Below are 20,078 nucleotides of genomic sequence, written 5' to 3' on the forward strand. Positions count from 1 at the left end.
TTAGCAAACATAAAACAAAAAGCAGTACATACAAAAGTGTAACAATCAATAAAAGGTCACTACCACTGTGGGAAAAGTAAAAAATAGAATAAAATTAATTCTTGAGTGACACAATGGTGTATATTGTACATGGTTGGACACTTGGCAAAAAAAACATATGCAAGGATAAAATAAATGCAAGGATAAGGAAGCAATCAAGGCAAGTAGGACAAATGGCTAAGTGTGAGGAGTGAAAAGCTTGGGCAGTGGAATGTGAGGGCAGTGGTGTCAACAATCACAGGACAAGATGAGGGGTCCTACTGACAGCCTCTGTGGAACATGCAGTGCACAACACACAAGGTTTCAGGTCCACAAACTACTGACACTTTCATCATGGCAGGTGATGCCCACTTCTTTATTAGGCTCATGGGACAAACAGAGGCAAGGTGGGAATGTGCATACCCTTTCAACATAGCTTTGTCTATTTCAGAATGCATTGTGGTTCTTTTTCATATGCCTCTCACAGAGTTACTGTAAGAATGATTTAGGATGTCACACAGATTGCTCCTTAGGGAAAGTAAAGGGAGCCTGAGGACCATGAGCAGGGTAGCTGGTGTACATTGAGCTATTGGATGGATTCTGTGTGTAGGGGTTTTGGGGTAGGAAAGTAACAGGAGCGTAGGCCTGAACAGGTTGCAGCTCAGGACAGTCTTCCTTGTTGACGCGATGATAGATCACATATTCAATCGGGTTTGATAGCTCTTCGTGACGCTTCCCACAGTTCTGTGAAAACAAGAGATTGAAACAGAGAAGAAGAAAACACTGCAAGACCAAAGACAAAGGGGTAGGTACAAGATAGGGGTGCCTAACACATCATCGTCTGCACTTTTTAAAGAGTAAAATGTGCACTCATAACAGTTACAGCAAACAATAGCAAAAACACAGTATTTAACGTAAGTGGTATTGATCTACTGATATGGATATACTGACTCTTCAATCATATTAGAGTTGTATTTATTGGTAGAGCACAAGGTTAAAGCTGCCCTCCATAAGTAAGAATTGGCTGACCACCACTTTGAAAAGCTCAGTGTAGCCACTTTTAAAAGTAACTGACAGTTTTGCTAAATGACTGCCCTTAAACAGTTAGTTCAGAGGTAAAATCATAGTAAGATTTGAGGTTATCAGTAGCACACAGACCTTCTGCAGCGCTTGTTGTTTACACACCTCTCAGACTGCAGAACAGCAAGGAAGATGCATACTGTACTGCACTCAGTTAACCTTATACTGTATGCTGCTATCTCCAACAATTTCAACAACTTTTCAGGGTTGTTGTGTTTGTAAACTGTCTCACCGGTTATTACGCTCAAGGTCATGTTTTCCCGTTGTTTACCTGGAATGGTGGGCCAGCCAATTCCCACTTGCGGAGGGCAACTTTAAAAGAGTGATATTGTATACCGTAGGGATAATACACTCTTACAAAAAAGGTTCTTAGGGGTTCTGTATGGCACCATTGAGGTGCGACGAAGTCATTTATAGAACCATTTCATCAAAGAGAACTTATCTCATTCCTCGCAACGCACCTTTTTGAGGTTTTGGATGTCACATGAACATGAGCACGGATGTAATACATTTAGAAGCAAATAAGAACCAACAACACAACTCTTGTTTGATTCTAACTGTATCTGTGCTCATGTTCATGCATGTGTTTTGTTGGGGTAGTTTGTCCGGCACCCATTGGTGTGAAGTGTGTGTAAGTCTATCGGTGTGGCACTCCTCTTTTTATAATGGAAATTGAGGTTCACCTTTGAGGTATATTGAAGTTTTGTTGTGGTCTGCCAGTGTGAAATTTCCTGCACTCTTGCTGAAGCTAGGCTACTGCTTCTATTAGTTCAAATTAAAATATCCACAAAATAGAACCATTTAAGGTTCCTTACACTATAAAATAGAACCATTTAAGCTTCTTTAGACATAAAAAAGGTTCTATACCATGATTCATAAATCGCACAATCTTTCATAAGAACCATGTAAAATGGTTCTCTATAGCACTTTTATGGGTGCCTTATATGTATCAAAACATGGAACCCGGTTGGTTCCATATAGAACTGTTAGTTAGTTCTATGGTGTGTAGAACTAATAGTTATGAATATTTTGTCTCACTTACATTATTGTTCATATAAGTCATGTGTAATAAATAACTTTTTTTGCGTCAGTGACAATAATATTTAGACTTTTTCGAACTCTCTGTTGAGTGTAACCTAAACAAGTTTTTAAATTGATTGTTAGCCATTATGCAACTTATTTGCTTTTCACACTACTTTCCATTCCTAATATTTAGTTTGCATGTAAAGTCTGAGGACTGGAAAGAAAACTTTAATCAAAGAAAAAAGAGTAAAAAAATAGTAATTTAACATCCGAGTTACAGAAAAAAAATGTTAGATGAAATTATGTTTAACACAAACCGTATGTCCACATGCAAAAAAAAAAGTGAAATGAAAGATGAAAAATGGATGTGAAAATATAACTTACGAACTGTCCCCAAGCATCTTTACATCTACGATAACGATGATCCCAACTCTGTAAGTATTTTGGAGGGACAACACAACCACAAATAGACTGAATTCTATCTGAGCACAGTATATATTCACTAATTTCAGGCATAGAGAAAGAGGGAGGGAGGCCAGTTGGGCTGATAACGGCCCATCATGGTAAAAGCATGGAGAGCATGCATTGGCACTCTTGAAATGGGGTCATAACACAAACAAGCCCAACATGGTATCATTGATAAACTTTCCTATACTACATCTAAGGGAAGTACTATTTCATAAAAATAGAAGATGTCTAGGTTAGTGGTAGCCCTGTGTGTCAACTTTATCTCATCAATCATTCTTACGATATCAAAAGAAGGAAAAGAAAAAAAAGATGTGGTGGGTAGGCAGTATTTGGCATTAACTTCAAGGGGTTAGGGTTAGGCATAGCTTATGAAGTGGTTAGGGTAAGGGCAAATTGTCCGGGGATGATTCAGGTTGCAAGTCTTGGTTATACGCCCTCCATCTACCCTAACCTACCAAAGCATTATACCTTTTGTATCATAGCTTTGAAAAGAACATCTTTTAATCTGACAAATAGGGAAAGTGCTTAAACGTCAACATTTGCATGTCCAGGTTATGATGGGCAGACAAGCCATAGGGTTGAGCTCTTTTGCTTTTCACCCAAACCAATAAAACTAATAGCCTGAAATGGCTTAAATGATTCATCTTTTATTATTTTCTTAGACATCTTGTATAATACTATGACTCCACTGGCTGAACATGGACATCTAAAAGGTCTGAAAACAAAAAATATGAAAAAGTATGAGCGTGTCTTAGTAATGACATTGAAAAGTATAAATAGAAAGACAAACAAATACGATTTCATGAGGAGACAGAAATCTGTCTTGTCTGGTCACCCATTACTGTACTTTGTTTGGTAAAAAGCTGCGGGATGGGGCTGATGAAATGTAACCAATCTCAAATCCATAGACGGAGCTATGGATGCAAGGACTGACCATCCATGACATCAAAATGCTAGTTTAAACCATGTGTTAAGTTTGTTTACAATTTAATTGTTTACAAACAATGGAGTAAAACAAGCTCATACTTTGGGTTCAACTAAGCTCATGAGGCATGTATAAGTTATATTCTTCAAGAATCAATAGCTATATATAATTGATTTATAAATCCAAATATTGATATACCTATCCCAGAATGCCCCTTTAAAAGACTTGCTCAGTCACTGTCTTCAGGCACACATGCCCATGTCATTGATAATACTTTCTTAAAAGTTATTTTTTTCCAGGTTAGGAACGCTGACGTTGCCTGAGTAAACTTGACTGTCAGGTGATTAATTTTGTCACTGTTAAAACATCTAAAGTGGTGTTTTCAGAGCATGACTGGGAGGGAACATAATATGAAGTGGTTCCTGTGTTAGTGCATTTGTGATGATTTCATCAGGCAGCTTCAAAATTAAGATCAAATACCATTCCATAGTCATTTTGAGTTTGTGTTGAAAAGCCTGTTCCTTTCAAGCAATGAAACTTAAAATATTATAAGATGCTTTTTATTTTGTTCTAGCCTGGTTACTCAGTCAGTGGTAATGCGTAGGCTACCTTCAGTAGTATGGGTATGCATGCATACACTGTAATGTAATGGATTTCATACATTACGTTTTTTCATGGATGATTTCCATGCAGTTAATGTTAAGGTACCATCTGCCCTTCACTAGGAGGCCACTTCCTGTCAGCGGCTCATGTGCAATTGTTTATTTCAATAGAAGAAGAGCCAACTCACTGAACAACCGTGATACAGTACAAAACACTTTTATGCTATTACTATTATGTTATGTTAATTAATTAATATTTGTAGCTAATGTCTTGGAATTGTTGTGAATTAAATATTGTGGTGAATATTATCGGAAATATTATTCAGTCCAATAGAAGTGCCAATACCATCCAACTCTAACAACAAGTGTGATATGAAGGTTTTGAAGTTGTTGCCTTCATTCATTCTCCATCCACAAACGATTACGATTTTACAGATGTAAAAGACATGAGGGGGTCACATCTTCCCCTTTTCCTGTCATAAATCCTGCCCCCACTCTGAGGTTCCATTGGGGCTAAGACAGACATCAAATTGTTTTTATCTGAGTTCTCATCACCAGAGAATCATTTGCATAAATGCCCAACACTACCCGCATACCAAAGTTATCAGAACTTTCAGAGAAGGCACTCATACATGTACGTATAACAGACAAACGTGTTGGTGCACATGATTGGCTCATCATTGATCATTTCTTAACACATTAGAAATGCCAACGTATTACCTGTGAATTTATTTTGAACAGTGTGTGTAGTCCTTGCAATTGTTCTGCAACAACACTTTAGGTTGGATTCACTATTTGTTTGGTATCATTCTCTCCTAAAATATGAAACAGACTTTGGCAATAATTGCAGACATGCATATGCCCATGAGAACATTTTAGGAATTTTACCTCATGTACATAAATATTCAGACCCTTTGCTATGACACTCTTAAAATTAATGCAAGTATAATAGTTCATGTACTTTTGGAATTAATATCTTTGTTTTATAGGCTCTCTGATTTGCATAGGAATCAATTACACACTGTGTGGATCAGGTTGTCATTACAAACTGAGCAAATGGAGAGGAACAAAACTGCTCAGGAATGCAACCCTGAGGCCTGGGGAGACTTACAAAAATCTACAAAGTTGAATGGTGGAGAGGAAAAAGCACGGTGAGAGGAAAGAGTCGATGGTACAACATCATCTCAGTCACTTGGTCTATAACCAAGTGGCCAAAAAGAATCCCTTAATGGACAAAATAATCTCTTATATCCATAATTGTCTTTGCAACAATGAATTCAAGTGATACAGCAAAGAAAGTGGCTGGAAATGCGTTTATTTGGTTTTACTACAAAGCATTAAGCTTGGTGCAAATCCAGCCCATGCAATGCAGTTTCCGCACCATCTCTTGTGTGAAGAATAGTGGTAGCTGCATCAAGTTATGGGCATTTTTGTCACTGGCAGGGGCTAGGGAATTTGTCAGGATCAAGGAAAAATTATGAAATTTGCTGAGTTGGTCGTGACATCCTAATCTACACATTGTAATTGATGTAATTGATTGCTATACAAATCATAGATCCTATGAAAACAAAGATATTGATTCCAAAATTACATGAACTCTTATCAGTGCATTAATATGGACTCAATTCAACTTATTGAGTAATTTGTTGATGACATTTTTGCATTTGAGCTAATTTTAAGAGTGTCATAGCAAAGGGTCTGAATACTTATGTACATGAGATATTTCTGTATTTCAATTTTAATAAATTTACAGAAATGTCTAAAAACCTTTTTGCTTTGTCATTCTGGGGTATTGTGTGTGGATTGATGGCAAATTATTTTAATTTAATCAATTTTTAATCCAATTAAATTGAGTCTATAACACAACAAAATGTGGAAAAAGTGAAGGGGTCTGAATACTTTCCGAAGGCACTGTAGTAGCCAAATTAATAATTAAGCAACATTACATTCTGGACAGCTTATTATTACTAAAGTCATATTCTCAATGTGTTAATAACGGAACATGTACATTAACATTATATTGCTGTGTTAATGATGCAAGTGGATGCATGCATACCATGACTGTATTACCATGGACTGATGGTCTAACCATGGTAAACATGGTCTTACTTGTCAGATTAAGATGGAATATTAGCGTAGAACAAGAACAAAAAAAATGTAAACAGATAATATAGCATTTTCCTGCTCTGATACCACTTTATCTCATAGTAACTACCTTCTCTGTTTAGAGTCTTAGTTGTGAGGTTAAGATGGGATACAAGGCTAGAACAAAATGGAAATAGGCATTATAGCATTTTAAATTTCAATAGTACCTACCTTCTCTGTTTCTTGGCTATAAGTCAAATTAAATGTGTGGTCATCCGTTTCAATGATTCAAGAACAATATGGAAACAGTGTAACAATGATATGGAAACAAGCATCTTCCATGCAAAATAATCAAGTGGAAACTACAAAGTGCCTTACCTGGTAATATTATTACAATGTTATTACCCAATTATTCCGAGCTGTAATGTAAAGTGCTGCCAATTACTTTTTAGCTTTTATTTTTTTTGGTCTAAATCAGATCACTTTGCTTTATGCACTGTGACTGCATATTAAAAGTACTTGTACTTGGAATGTGCTAATTATTTAGCAAATTGTTGAGTTGGTGTCAGTCTTCATTATAAGCATATTGATTGACAACTGTCAACAAGGCAATAATAAGAATCACTTCAACCAACAATATCTATATTCTAAATACTTGTTTATATGATTTTAAAAATATATGAAAAAAAGCCTATCTGAGGCACCATTTGTAGCAGCCAGGCCTCTGATGCATCCATTCATTTAGAAGCAGAGGATTATATTACAGATACTGTTCCACATGCCTTTAAGATATCCATGCAAAAGACTGTCATGCAACTGCAGTACAGGTAAACCACCAAGATACTTATAGCTATCAATGCAGGAAACCATCAAGCCTTCAATGATAATTAAAGATGAAATGTGGCTATTCAGAAATCTCCTCCAAGCACAAATCATGCAGAGATGCTGACAGCGGGAAGATAGGGTAGGTTGACAACACTCCATTAAATTATGATATGATTTAAGCCAGAGCAACCTTGTGTTAATATCTTGCCTTTCCATGTTTATAATAATGCAAACAATGTATGTGTATATATATAAAGAGAGAGAGAGAGAGAGAGAGAGAGAGAGAAATAGATATTTGTATCTTATATTGACTGCCACTTGTGTTGTTTCTTCTTACATATAGTATTAAATGCTCTATAATACCGTAATGCTCTGAAATAGTCTCCATCTCAATCTTACTTCCAGGAGAGCCATCATGGAATAAACAAAACAGAATCAGACCAAGAGACACAAGGGAGAAGAGGGAGAGAGAAGAGGGAAACACAGAGAACATGAAGGGAGTTCAGGGTGTTGTGTGACAGTGAAGGAGTAACTTAGATGAAGGGGAGGGAAAGGGAGTGCACCGGTCTGAGTACCTTGAGGCCAGAGTTTGAGGGAAAAGGCCTACAATGGCATGCGCTAGTGTGAGCTAGGCTGGATGGTTGCATACTCGACAAGGTCCCCGCCAGTGTGAACAGAGCTTCGTGGGCTGGGAGAAGAGGCCAAAGCTGCAGTGTCCAGCTCTGCATACTGGACATCACAGTCCTTGTGGCCAGAGTTCTGGAGAAGAGAGGCGAAAGGTGTGTGAGGAGTGAGAGAGAGAGAGAGAGAGAGAGAGAGAGAGAGAGGGAGGGGGGGAGAGAGATTGCAGAATGACAATGAGTGAAAATATTCAGTAGGAGTCCCATGATAATGAAGACATACTGAAGAGTAAAGAGTGTTTTGTGTATCATGAACAAAGTAAGGAAAAGGATTGAATGGATTGAAAATGGTGTGAAAGTGGAATGAAAATAGTGAGAGTAAGCATGATATAGATGGAGAACACATAAATGATGATAGGAAACATGACAAAGTGAAGAGTAGACATGAAGACAGAAATAATACATACTTGACAGACGAAAGGACAAAAAATACATTAAACACATAATCATCAATAATAAGAGAACAAGAAACATTAGTGACAGGAAAAACAGAAAGGTAGACAGCCATTCAGCCCTTGCCATGGAGAGATAGAATTTACTGTTTCGCATTGAAACACAAAGATGTTACACATGACGCAAACTGGATATTCCAGGAATTGACTTGTGATTTGAGAAATATTAATCAGCATCCATCAAACATGGAACACTGCAGATAATATTCTATTCAATAATCTATTCAGCTTCTCTCATATGCAAAACACCTCAATAGCTTCTGGCCAAGGGTTGGCCACAGATGAACACAAACTAAAGGCAGTCAAAGACATCATAAACAACCACATAAAGGAGGGCAGACATGGGAAACAGATCAGACAGAAGAAAATTCAATGTAAGACCCATGACAACAACACAGCACCATATAGTATATGTGAAACATACAGACAAACATACAAACATACAGACTCAAAATATGCAACATAAAAAGGTCATACTGTACACAACAACCTTTCAACAAACAAAACTGATATTTTGATTTCCTAAGCCCATGTATTGAAGCACGATCTGATGAGAGTGTCCTGGAATTTAGGGTGTCAATTCAAAGGAGAAGATAAAAAGAACATTGCCTAGTCCTTCTGATATACAGTGGGGGAAATCATTATTTGATCCCCTGCTGATTTTGTTAGTTTGCCCGATTACAAAGAAATGAGCGGTCTATAATTTTTATGGTACTTTTATTTTAACAAATAGAGACAGAATATCAACAAAGAAGTCCAGAAAAAACACATTATATAAAGTTATAAATTAATTTGCATTTGATCGAAGGAAATAAGTATTTGATCCCCTACAAACCAGCAAGAATTCTGGCTCATACAGACCGGTTATATGCCCATGAGGCACACAGATTAGTCCTGTCACTTTTGGAAAAGTACTCCTAATCTCTGCTTGTTATGGGTATAAAAGACACCTGTCAATAGAATCAATCTCTTCCATTCCAACCTCTCCACCACCATGGGCAAGACCAAAGAACATTCAAAGGACATCAGGGTAAGAGTTGTAGACCTGCACAAGGCTGGAATGGGCTACAAGACCATCAGCAAGAAGCTTGGTGAGAAGGAGACAACTGTTGGTGTAATTATTAGAAAATGGAAGAAATACAAAATAACCATCAATCGCCCTCGGCCTGGAGCTCCATGCAAGATCTTGCCTCGTGGGGTAAGGATGATCATGAGAAGGGTGAGGGATCAGCCCAGAACTACACGGGAGGAGCTTGGTAATGATCTCAAGGCAGCTGGGACCACAGTCACCAAGAAAACCATTGGTAACACACTACACCGTAACAGATTGAAATCCTGCAGTGCCCGCAAGGTCCCCCTGCTCAAGAAGGCACATGTACAGGCCCATCTGAAGTTTGCCAATGAACACCTAAATGATTCAGAGAAGGCTTGGGAGAAGGTGATGTGGTCAGATGAGACCAAAATTGAACTCTTTGGCATAAGTTCGACTCTTCGTGTTTGGAGGGAGAGAAATGCTGAATGCTACAATCCCAAGAACACCATCCCCACTGTCAAACACGGAGGTGGAAACATTATGCTTTGGGGTTGTTTCTCTGCTAAGGGTACAGGACGACTTCACTGCATTGAGTGGCCAATGGATGGGGCCATGTACCATAAGATCTTGGACGAGAACCTCCTTCCCTCAGCCAGAGCACTGAGGATGGGTCGTGGATGGGTCTTCCAGCATGACAATGACCCAAAACATACAGCCAAGGCAACAAAGGAGTGGCTAAAGAAGAAGCACACTAAGGTCATGGAGTGGCCAAGCTAGTCTCCAGACCTTAATCCTATAGAAAATGTGTGGAGGGAGCTGAAGCTTCGAGTTGCCAAGCAAAAGCCTTGAAACCTTCAGGATTTGGAGAGGGTCTGTAAAGAGGAGTGGACCAAAATCCCTCCTGAGATGTGTTCAAACCTGGTGACCAACTATAAGAAACGTCTGACTTCTGTGCTTGCCAGCAAGGGTTTCTCCACCAAGTACTAAGTCATGTTTTGCTTGGGGATCAAATACTTATTTCCTTCGATCAAATGCAAATGAATTTATAACTTTATATAATGTGTTTTTTCTGGACTTCTTTGTTGATATTCTGTCTCTATTTGTTAAAATAAAAGTACCATAAAAATTATAGACCGCTCATTTCTTTGTAATCGGGCAAACGAACAAAATCAGCAGGGGATCAAATAATTATTTCCCCCACTGTAAACCATTATGACTACTGGGCAATTCCACGGTTACAGAATGACCCTGGAACTCGATTTTTCACTTTCAAACGTATGACAAACAAAAACCCTTGATAGCAAAGTTTAACAAACTATACAACTCTATGCACTAGGACAATTACTACTTAGAACAATTCCAACAGAAAACCCCCCCAAAAAACAATTACTTTAAGAACTGTGTAGTAACGGAATGACCCTACAATCTCCCCTGTTTTTTTAATGTAACCCGTTTCCCAAAAACTCTGTTAAATATCTGCTCCAAATTAAGATTCAATTATGTTTAGGATTCATATATGTCTGCAGAAAGAGTGGGGTGTTAGCTATCATATTATACCTTAAGTTTTCAAATATCTCTTTTGGTTGTTGTGCTACAGTAAGTGACGTGGATTTACAACCGGTAACAGAATGACGGTAACAAAATGACAAAATGAGCCCCCACAAAAATGCATGATTTATGGATTTTAATGTAATTCTGTACATGCTGATGTAGCTAAAATAGGGAAACAAAGAAATATACATTAGACACTCTCATTAAGGTAAAAATGTATTCTTTTATAAACGTATATATAACATTAAAAAGAAAAATTGAAGAAAAACCTCACAAAACACAAGAAACATAAATTGGCCTTTGACACGTTTCATTTAACATGATTCAAATCAATAACATTTGTTGCTCTCAATGTCTTTTTCTTCAATTTACAAAAAAGGCCTACACTTTTGTCACCAAAAAACTGAAATACAAGTAGGCCTATGACATGTGTCAACAATGAAGTAAATAAATAGGGATGATGGTAATGAGTTGGCCGGTTTGCAGGCGAACCAGGAGATTAGCCGCGGGTCCTGAAGTCAAACGCATGCAACTAGGGAGTCCATGTTTTTTTAATTGAGCTCCTCAGCAGTGTATTCACTCAAATACGGGATGTGAGAAAACTTGAAGGTCTGAGACGTACATACACTAGGCCGAAGTTTAGAATTTGGCCACCGGTGTGACGAGGTCACAGGAGTACCGCAACGGCACTAGTGAGTTTTAGTTCATTCACCTCGGCAAAACAACCAACAGGAGGCATCGCTAAGCATGATGGATATGTTTACAAACATTGCCGCCTGATGAATTATATGAAGAGTAAACATAGGTTGTTGTTTCAATTTGGAAAAGGACAAATTATTATCTGGTCGGAAAAATTCTAAATGATGTCCTTGGTTAAACCTTCATTTAGAACAAATCATGTCTTGATGAACACTTATAAAATTATGTCAGACATGGAATATGTGTGTCCGCAAAATTGCATATTATTAACTCATAGCGATATAATGTTTCTCAATTGATTCTGCACATTTCAGCAGTAGGCTATATGGACACAGCGTGCTCACGAAGCAAATAGTGCAGTTTTTGTCAATAATTTTCCGCTCTGGCACTGCAAGTTCACGTTGAAAGTATTTCACATGATTGAAATGGGAGCTTTCATGAATGAATCAAAAATGTTTACATGCCATTTACGTGCAATGACGAGAATAAAACAAATTATGTTTTCACTGTTTTACTGCCCGTATCCAACGAGTCATTTGTAGATGCCTACTGTCCAGAGATAGTATATTTCTTATTTTTATTATTGAAGTATATTTCGCAATGGGATGCTGTCTAAAATGTTGTGAGTGGGTGAAGTGGGGGCTGTGTTAAACAAGCTCTACCTTAACAAGACTGAGCTGCTCTTCCTCCCAGGGAAAGCCTGCCCTCTCCAAGACTTCTCCGTCACAGGAGAGAACTCTATTGTGACCTCCTTCCATACAGCCAAGAACCTTGGGGTGATCCTTGACAACCACTTATCCTGTGTGGCAAACATCACAGTAACAGCACGCTCCTGTAGATTCTTCCTCTACAACATCAGAAGGATATGTCCATTCCTCACCAGAGAAGCAGTACAACTTTTGGTCCAAACACTTGTGATCTCTCGCCTTGACTACTGCAATGCACTCTTGGCCGGTCTCCCCGCCTCCACCATCAGGCCTCTGCAGCTCATCCAGAACGCTGCCGCCCATCTGGTGTTCAATCTCCCCAAATTCTCCCATGTCACTCCCCTCCTCCACACCCTTCACTGGCTCCCGGTAGCAGCTCACATCAGATTCAAGACCCTGGTGCTCGCCTACCGGGCGGCAAAGGGAACAGCCTCTCCCTACTTACAAGCAATGGTCAGCCCCCAAACCCCTGCCCGATCACTCCGCTCTTCCACCCCGGCTGGCCGCCTGACACCGCCGCTTCTATGTGGATGCAGCAGCCGCACTACTCGGTCACGGCTTTTCACTGTCCTGGCGCCCCGCTGGTTGAATGAGCTTCATGACTGCAGAGTCACTTGGGCTGACATTCAGTGGGTAGAATCTGACATTCCAAATATTAACACGTACTGTATTAAATACATTTGAATAGAATCAGTGGCTATGGCCATGGGAGACATTCCAAACATAAACTTATCAAATAAAGGGTGGTAGGCCTGCCCACTCTATTCAAATACATTTTAATAGAATTAGTGGGGAAAGGTGAGCGAATTGTTGACTATTTGGCATTTATAATAGAGAACAGTGAAGTTCTTCATTTAACGAGTTCATAGAAGATTGACATGCAAACATTGATTTTACTGTAGCCTTTGATGTTACATATTTTAGACAACTGCAGCCACACCCCCCCTTCTGATGTGCCTGATTGTTATCATTAAAAATGTTGAACGCATGGCAGCTGTATGAATTGCCCAACAGATTGACTGCATAAACTTCCAGTTCATTTTGGCAGAGCCTATTGTGACGCTTAATGATAACAACCTACATAGGACAGCAGAAGATGACATCAGCCCACATGCTCAAAATGTTTTCAATTAACAAAAGCGTCACAATTTATCCAGCATGCTCTCCTTCTTGAAATGATCCCTCAAAAAGCTCAATACAAAATAAATCCATCATTATTATCATTATTATTACCTTGTGTGAACGAGAGAAGGCTGCCTTTCGGGCAATTGTGGACATTTGCCCCCTATTATGACGGTTTTAGTGATAACAACTGTTGGCTACTTTTCTATCCAGTCTCAATCCCACTGAAATCCAACATCCTTACTCCTGTCTCGCATGAAAATTCCTAACTTCATTCTGTCATCATTCTGTTACATTATTAAAGCCGATTATTAATGTCAGACTGCGCTAAAACATTTCCCTGTTTCTCTGCGTTGTGAGAGAATGCATGATGATGGCATGAGAGTAGATAGTTGGTCTCATTAAAATAACCTGATGCTTAAGCCATTTCCATTCTTCATCTCTGCAATTCATGAGCTGCTATAATAAACTTGATTTTGCCAATTTAAGGCAAGCTGATAAGGAAAATCAACCAAACATCATTCACAGCTCTTGTCACCACCTTGTGGTGACTTTCAGCAGCACTTCACACTGTGTTTCCGCTGCAGCAGCGGCATTGAGGTGGGTGTACCCCACTGCGGTGTTGTCGTGCTTGTATTCAACCCCTGCCAACTGTAGTTGATAGAAAGAATGTTACAATTCCTCAAATCCAAGAGTTTATGTGTGACAGCAATGAGGGTCATCGTCTTCATGCTGCATTAAGCAATGTGTAGATTCAACTGGGGACCAGGGGTGGCTCATACGGGAGAGACTGGACCCTGTTGTTGTTGATCCCTTTGTAAAATTCCCCCTCTCACTATCCTAAATGACTGCAAATTAATGCCCACAGTAGAGGATGTGGAAAGCTCGTACAACTTTAAAGCGATTCACACTAATCCAACTTTAAAATGTCCAAATTAAGCTCTCGTGTTTAGTATTTGGTCGACAATCCTTTGCATGCAATAAATGCCTTAAGTCTGTGACCCATTGACCCCACCAGATGCTGGGTATTTTCTCTGCTGATGCTCTGACTGTTTGAAGAAGGGCCATCCAATGAACATTGGATGGCATTTGCTTGTACTCTAACAGACCAGATGTTTCTGTACACTTCTGCTGCCGTCAGCAGCTACATAATCATTTAAGAAATTAGTCAGTTCTAATGGCAGCTATAAATGCCCAAACCATAACACCCCCTTCACCATGTTTCACAGATGAGGTGGTATGCTCTAAATCTTGGGCAGATCCTTTTTTCTCCAAACCCTCCACTTGCAATCACTCTGGTACATGATAATATTTGCCTTATCTGTCCACAATACCTTTTTCTAGACCTCTGCAGACTTTTTAGGTACTTTTTAGCAAACTGTAACCTGACCATCCTTTTTGAGGATAACTAGTGCTTTGCATCTTGCAGTGAAGCCTCTGTAGTTCAGTTGGTGACTGAACTACAGTTCGTATTCTGAGGATGGTAGTCTGACACATTCACGCCTACCTCCTGGAGAGTGTTCCTGATCTGTGGGACAGTTCTTTTAAAAAAAATGTTTTATTATGATGAGCATTCTTTAGTCATCCTTGGCCCGTTTGTGATTACTGAGCTTACAGTGCTTTTTTTCTTCTTAATGATGTTAAAAACTGGCTGTTTCTTATAAAAAATAAAAAATAAAGATTTCTCACATTGAATGACACCTCTTTGGTCCTCATGTTCATAGACATCAGTAGCAGACTCCAAAGAGAAACACAATGTCTAGAATCAATACTAGACATTGACAACTCTCTTATGTATGCACAAATGAAAACCTTCTAAAGCCAAATGTCACATTACTTTTGGTGCCTTGAAATAGGGGGACTATGTATAAAAAGTGTTGTGCTGAATGGTAAAACCAATATGTACACAAACACTATCAGATAAAATCTGAGAATCTCTACTTTAACCTCATAGTCATTGTTTGATTTAAAACCAAACCTTCGGAGTATAGAGCCAAAAGAAGAAAACATACTTCACTGTCCCATTACTTATGCAGGGCACTGTATTATAATGTAAAAATGCTGACATCTATATTGCATTTGATTTGAATCAAAATATGTACTACAAAATATGTACTTATTATGACATTATAATGAACAGCTCAATGTTTTATATCTCTCTTTGATGTTTGATGGGGAAGAATCAGGTTGACAGATGTCTATGGTCTTTACTTTGGATAGAAATGACAATGTCAAAATGCTGACATATGACGTCATCTAATTTGAAACAAAACGTACGCACAAAAAAAGCTTTTTTTACGTTTGATGGTGATAAATTAAACCAGTAGATGCATCCAACTGGGGTTCTGACCCAGATCACCAGATTGAAAGACATACGCTTTACCATACTAAGCTAAAGCCTAGACATACTGTAAGATCAGGGAGCTAACATGTCTTACTGTGTCAGGCAAGGCTACTCATCACACAAACATGATGACCAAACCACATCTGCTTCACCTGACCCCCAGTCACACCACCAATGTGCCTGACAGGGGTTCAAACTTGGGTCTTTGTACAAATTAGAATGTCAAAATACTGACATATGGGAAACATTTCCAAATTGCACAGTTCACTTGAAAAACCCATTGTATTGCTGTTATCCCTTAAAATGAACATATAGACATTTTATTATAAAACGTCACATTTTTACATGTCAGTTTTCACCTATTTGTTAGACGTTTGAATTGATGGAAACTTGCCCCCCTTTGACATTTGATTGTGAGATTGGGTTGGTGAGTTGACAAGCATGACATTTTTTAAACAAAACGTCAAAATAAATTGTCACATTTTGAGAGAAGTTGACAAACAATAAGCCTCACCCAAGCACAGGTTTCCCCTGAACTGCATGTGCAGCTGAGCAAAACCCCACTGCTAGCAGACATCTGTGATAACAAGGCAAACACTTCATAGTCAATAGTGACACACAGGGGTGATGATATATTACAGTGCAATCCTTCTGCACAAGGGTGCCATGTAATTGCAGCAGGATTACAGAGTAATTTAAGAGGAGGGGAATGGGCAGCAGAGTGGGAGGTAAGATACAGGGTCAGGGCATGAATAGCAGAAGCAGAGGACAATGGGTAGATTTGGGATTACATAGTAGGTGAATGATGCTGATGCAAATGATGAGATGAGGTGCTTAGTCAGACTACCTGCATTGGTGAGTGCCTAAACACACTTAACATGACGTACCTCTAAAATGTACAGACAGGACATCCTCACTATCTGCTCATGACACTTATCATATGTATACGTAGGAACCCAGCCCTAGTCTAGCAGGGAAAACACTTTCTATGAATTGTAGTTGTCTCCAACCCTGGACATTATTCACCGTTGGAAGTATAGTACTATAAGATGCTGATCAGCATAGTTATGCTCCATTGGATCTTCCCTCTCTGCCATCCACACATGATCCTTACCTGAGGCAGAATTTGCTTGTCCCATTCCTCAAGGAGCCAAGATGTGCAGCCCCTTTACACTTGCCCAAGACATTGCTACTCACCGGTTTATCAGTGAAGGGGGTCGACTCAGAGGGCGCCATGTCATAATAGGGAGGCTGGAGAGGAAGTTTCTGCATTTCCTCATCCTTGTCCAGATGAACCACCTACAGGAAACACCACAGCTCAGGAGTGATGTGAGGATGGCCATGAGCTCAAATCAGAACCCTCCATCCAGCACTATACACCTCTACCAAGAATAACCTTGTGAGGGGAGCAGTATTCAGCTCAGTTGAGCTCAGTACACCATTGAAGGCTTGACTTCCAGTGGGCTGGGTTATCTTAGTCACGTAGGATACGGCACACTTTGTTTACTACTCAGATACTTTGTTTACTACTGTTTGATAATCAGTTTGTCAGTGAAATGTTGTCTGTAAAGCTTTGTTTTCCTTGTTAACAGGCATCTGCAAACAGGAAGCACTTCTCTCCAGATGTGATCCTCCATCCCTAACTGAGGTCCCCGCAGGCATCACAACTGTTTGTGTCACTTTAACTACTGTAATTTCCACACACAACTTTGAAACAAAGTTCTATAATGGATTCAAACAGAAGACTGTTGATACAACATAATGTTCTACGATTATGATGAGACAAACAGTTCAGTTACAGTTTACTGTGCAGCAAAATAATAGTAAAGACAAAATGGAAAGTAAGAAATGCCAAGAATACATAGTGTAATGGTTTTGGTTTTATATGTATAGTAAATAACATCTGTCATTAGGGCTTGCAACACCACTGATTGTCTATACAGAGGGGTCCATATTTTAACAAAAACAGCAAATATACTGCCACAGCAACTAGAGAGTTTTTCAGGGCCAAAAAATGGAAAGTTCTTTTGTGATCAGCAACTATCCACAGTAAGGTTTATAGAGGCTCTTGATAGCTTTCTAATCTTTAGTAGATAAATAAATGATTTCATCTTACATTGTGGCTGCGGACAAAAATAATAAGTCAAGTTCAGTGTAAAGATAACACCAGATGTTGCTGGTGAGCTGGTGAGAAAATCAAACAAAACAGATTGGTCTTACTTTCTTGATTGTAATAGGTTGGTGTGGTATTTAGCTTGCTGGGAGTTTTTATGGTTTAATGTGCCTGAATGTGCGATAATCCTTTAGCAAAGAAGCCCTTTTAATAGAGATTTTCAATAATCATTACTAGGCTATGTCATATTTCAGTATAAAGAGGAAGCTTTACATATATAAGCTTTACAGAAGATATCTTGAGACACCAGAAAAAATAAATTTTAAAGGGAGGAAAAACTATTTGCCAGTGTTTGTGCACAGCGTATGTCCTCATGTCAACCATCCAGCACCATCCACCTTCATGCCCAAGGCCCCATACCAATATCACAAACTCTGGTATGTAAATGCATAATATGAAGCCACTTAACATCTTACTTCACATTGATGGGGCAATACATAAATTCTCAATAAAGACATTGTTAGGGACACATACAGAGGGACTGTGAGATGCATAAGGGTGGGAAAAGGTCAAAAGGTTAAGAGGGGTGTCAGTCAGGGTGCTCACCCTTTCATGTAGTTTTTCTCCACAACACATACCTGGTATACACAACACACACATAGGTACACATACTGTGCACTACTGTATATTGTATAGTGCTGTGAGACCCAGCTATGTCAATAATTGATGGTTTTATACATGTACTGTATAGGCCAGTCATGTTTGTGACCCAGAAAACAACAGCATGAAAAATAAATAGTAAGAGAGGGCTGTAAATTAAAAGCTAAACATGAACATTTATGACAGATGCTGGTGGTCTCTTTATCGTTCAATGGAGAGGGGTGGTGGGAGAGAGATGCCTTATGATTTAAAAAAGTAAAGGGCTCTGATCTTAACATTACAACATTCTGCCTCGTGAAGGAAAGGGGCTGTGACGTTAATATTTATTCAACTCCACACTGCTCACAATTTGTACATTTCTCATTTGTGTGTCATCAAAAGCTTTTTCTGTGCAACTGAAAAGAAAGTTAAGAGAGAAACATGGCAAGCTCTCAGAGTCTGTGACAGCACATCCACCGCTTATGGAGAGGATGAGAGTGAAGGAGGATCTTACCTGGATGTCATCAGATGTCAAGTGGCCCATCATGTCACTGGTCTTCTTTTTGGGTGGGGGGGGAGCTGGCTTGTGGGCGGGCGGGAGGTCGGTCCTGTTAGGAGAGGGAAAGGATAACATGAGACTCAGCACAGTAAGAGCTTTCCACTTTCCAAGACCCTTACCTTCTACACCACTCTATAATGAGAAGTCCTGCCTGCACTTGCCTTTTTGGATTTTGATAGACATCCTGTTTGTGGCTTTGTTGCAGTGGCAGCCATTTCCCCTGCCCTTTCAATGGCTCTCACTGATGAGACACTGCACTCATGAGACTGGGCTGTAATTGGACACTGAGGTGAGGGGATGTGGGGACAGAGGGGTGTGAGGGCAGGGAGAGTGGGCATTGTGAGTCAAGTCCTTAGGATGGGGGGGGGGCGGGTGCGAACAATAGTGTCGGGGGGGGGGGGGGGGGGGGTTGCCCTCTTTCTCTCCCTGTGCACATCCCTGGCTAGTAATGACACACCTGGGGAGGAACAAGAGCCTAACAAAGCCAGCACAAATACACTTTACCTTGATTATCTGTGCATGTATACCACCAGTGTAAGACATAATAAGTGTCCCCCCATTATTCATAAAAGCAACTAAATCAAACCATAGAATAGAGATGATTCAACAGAAAAAGGAAAACCCCACATGAAATACTTAGTATAATAATTGGAGTTATTATTTGGACTCATTGTTCAAATAGTTTGAAGAGAATCCAAATAATTATTACGGACAGGCAAGCATAAGGGTTGTCTCTGTGTAATTGCTACAAAGAAGAATCTCTTCCCTCAAACATGTTAGCAGTCAGATGTCATCAGTCATATTCTGACATGATATCAGTAGTGATCAAAGATAATGAAGCTGAGCACAAACGCAGAGCTGTGTACCTACATGCATTATCCCCAGCTCCTCCTGCCTCCCCATTCGCACTGGTCCGTGTCCTTATTGAATAACATGACCTTTCCACAAGGCCAAGCTGGCTCTTTCATGTGCTGGGCAATTTGCGCATGAGTATGTCTCTTAACTCTTTCTTTCATGCTCATTGTTTCCAGTCCGTAACAATTTGTCTCCAGACAGGGGCTTCTGTACCCCTGCCAGGGATTCATGTGGCACCCTTTACAGTCTGCCATCACGCCCGGCACAGCAGAGCAACAGAGCACATTCTGTGAACAAC

The 20,078-nt window shown here is 39.5% G+C and overlaps 1 protein-coding gene across 1 annotated transcript in view; it reads right to left on the minus strand.

The window, feature by feature from the left end:
* Positions 1-531: 531 nt before the first annotated feature.
* The window catches only part of nectin1b (nectin cell adhesion molecule 1b), a gene marked incomplete at its 3' end in the record, with an annotated part of 152,006 nt that continues 132,459 nt past the window's right edge, over positions 532-20,078 (minus strand). The window contains exons 8-10 of the mRNA XM_083695735.1: positions 18,881-18,976; positions 16,812-16,913; positions 532-762 (exon numbers count right to left, since the gene is read on the minus strand). Coding sequence (XP_083551861.1) covers positions 532-762; positions 16,812-16,913; positions 18,881-18,976 — 429 coding nt within the window. The remainder of the gene's footprint in view (positions 763-16,811; positions 16,914-18,880; positions 18,977-20,078) is intronic.

The sequence above is a fragment of the Argentina silus genome, assembly GCF_951799395.1.
Source record: "Argentina silus genome assembly, chromosome: X".
NCBI lineage: Eukaryota > Metazoa > Chordata > Actinopteri > Argentiniformes > Argentinidae > Argentina > Argentina silus.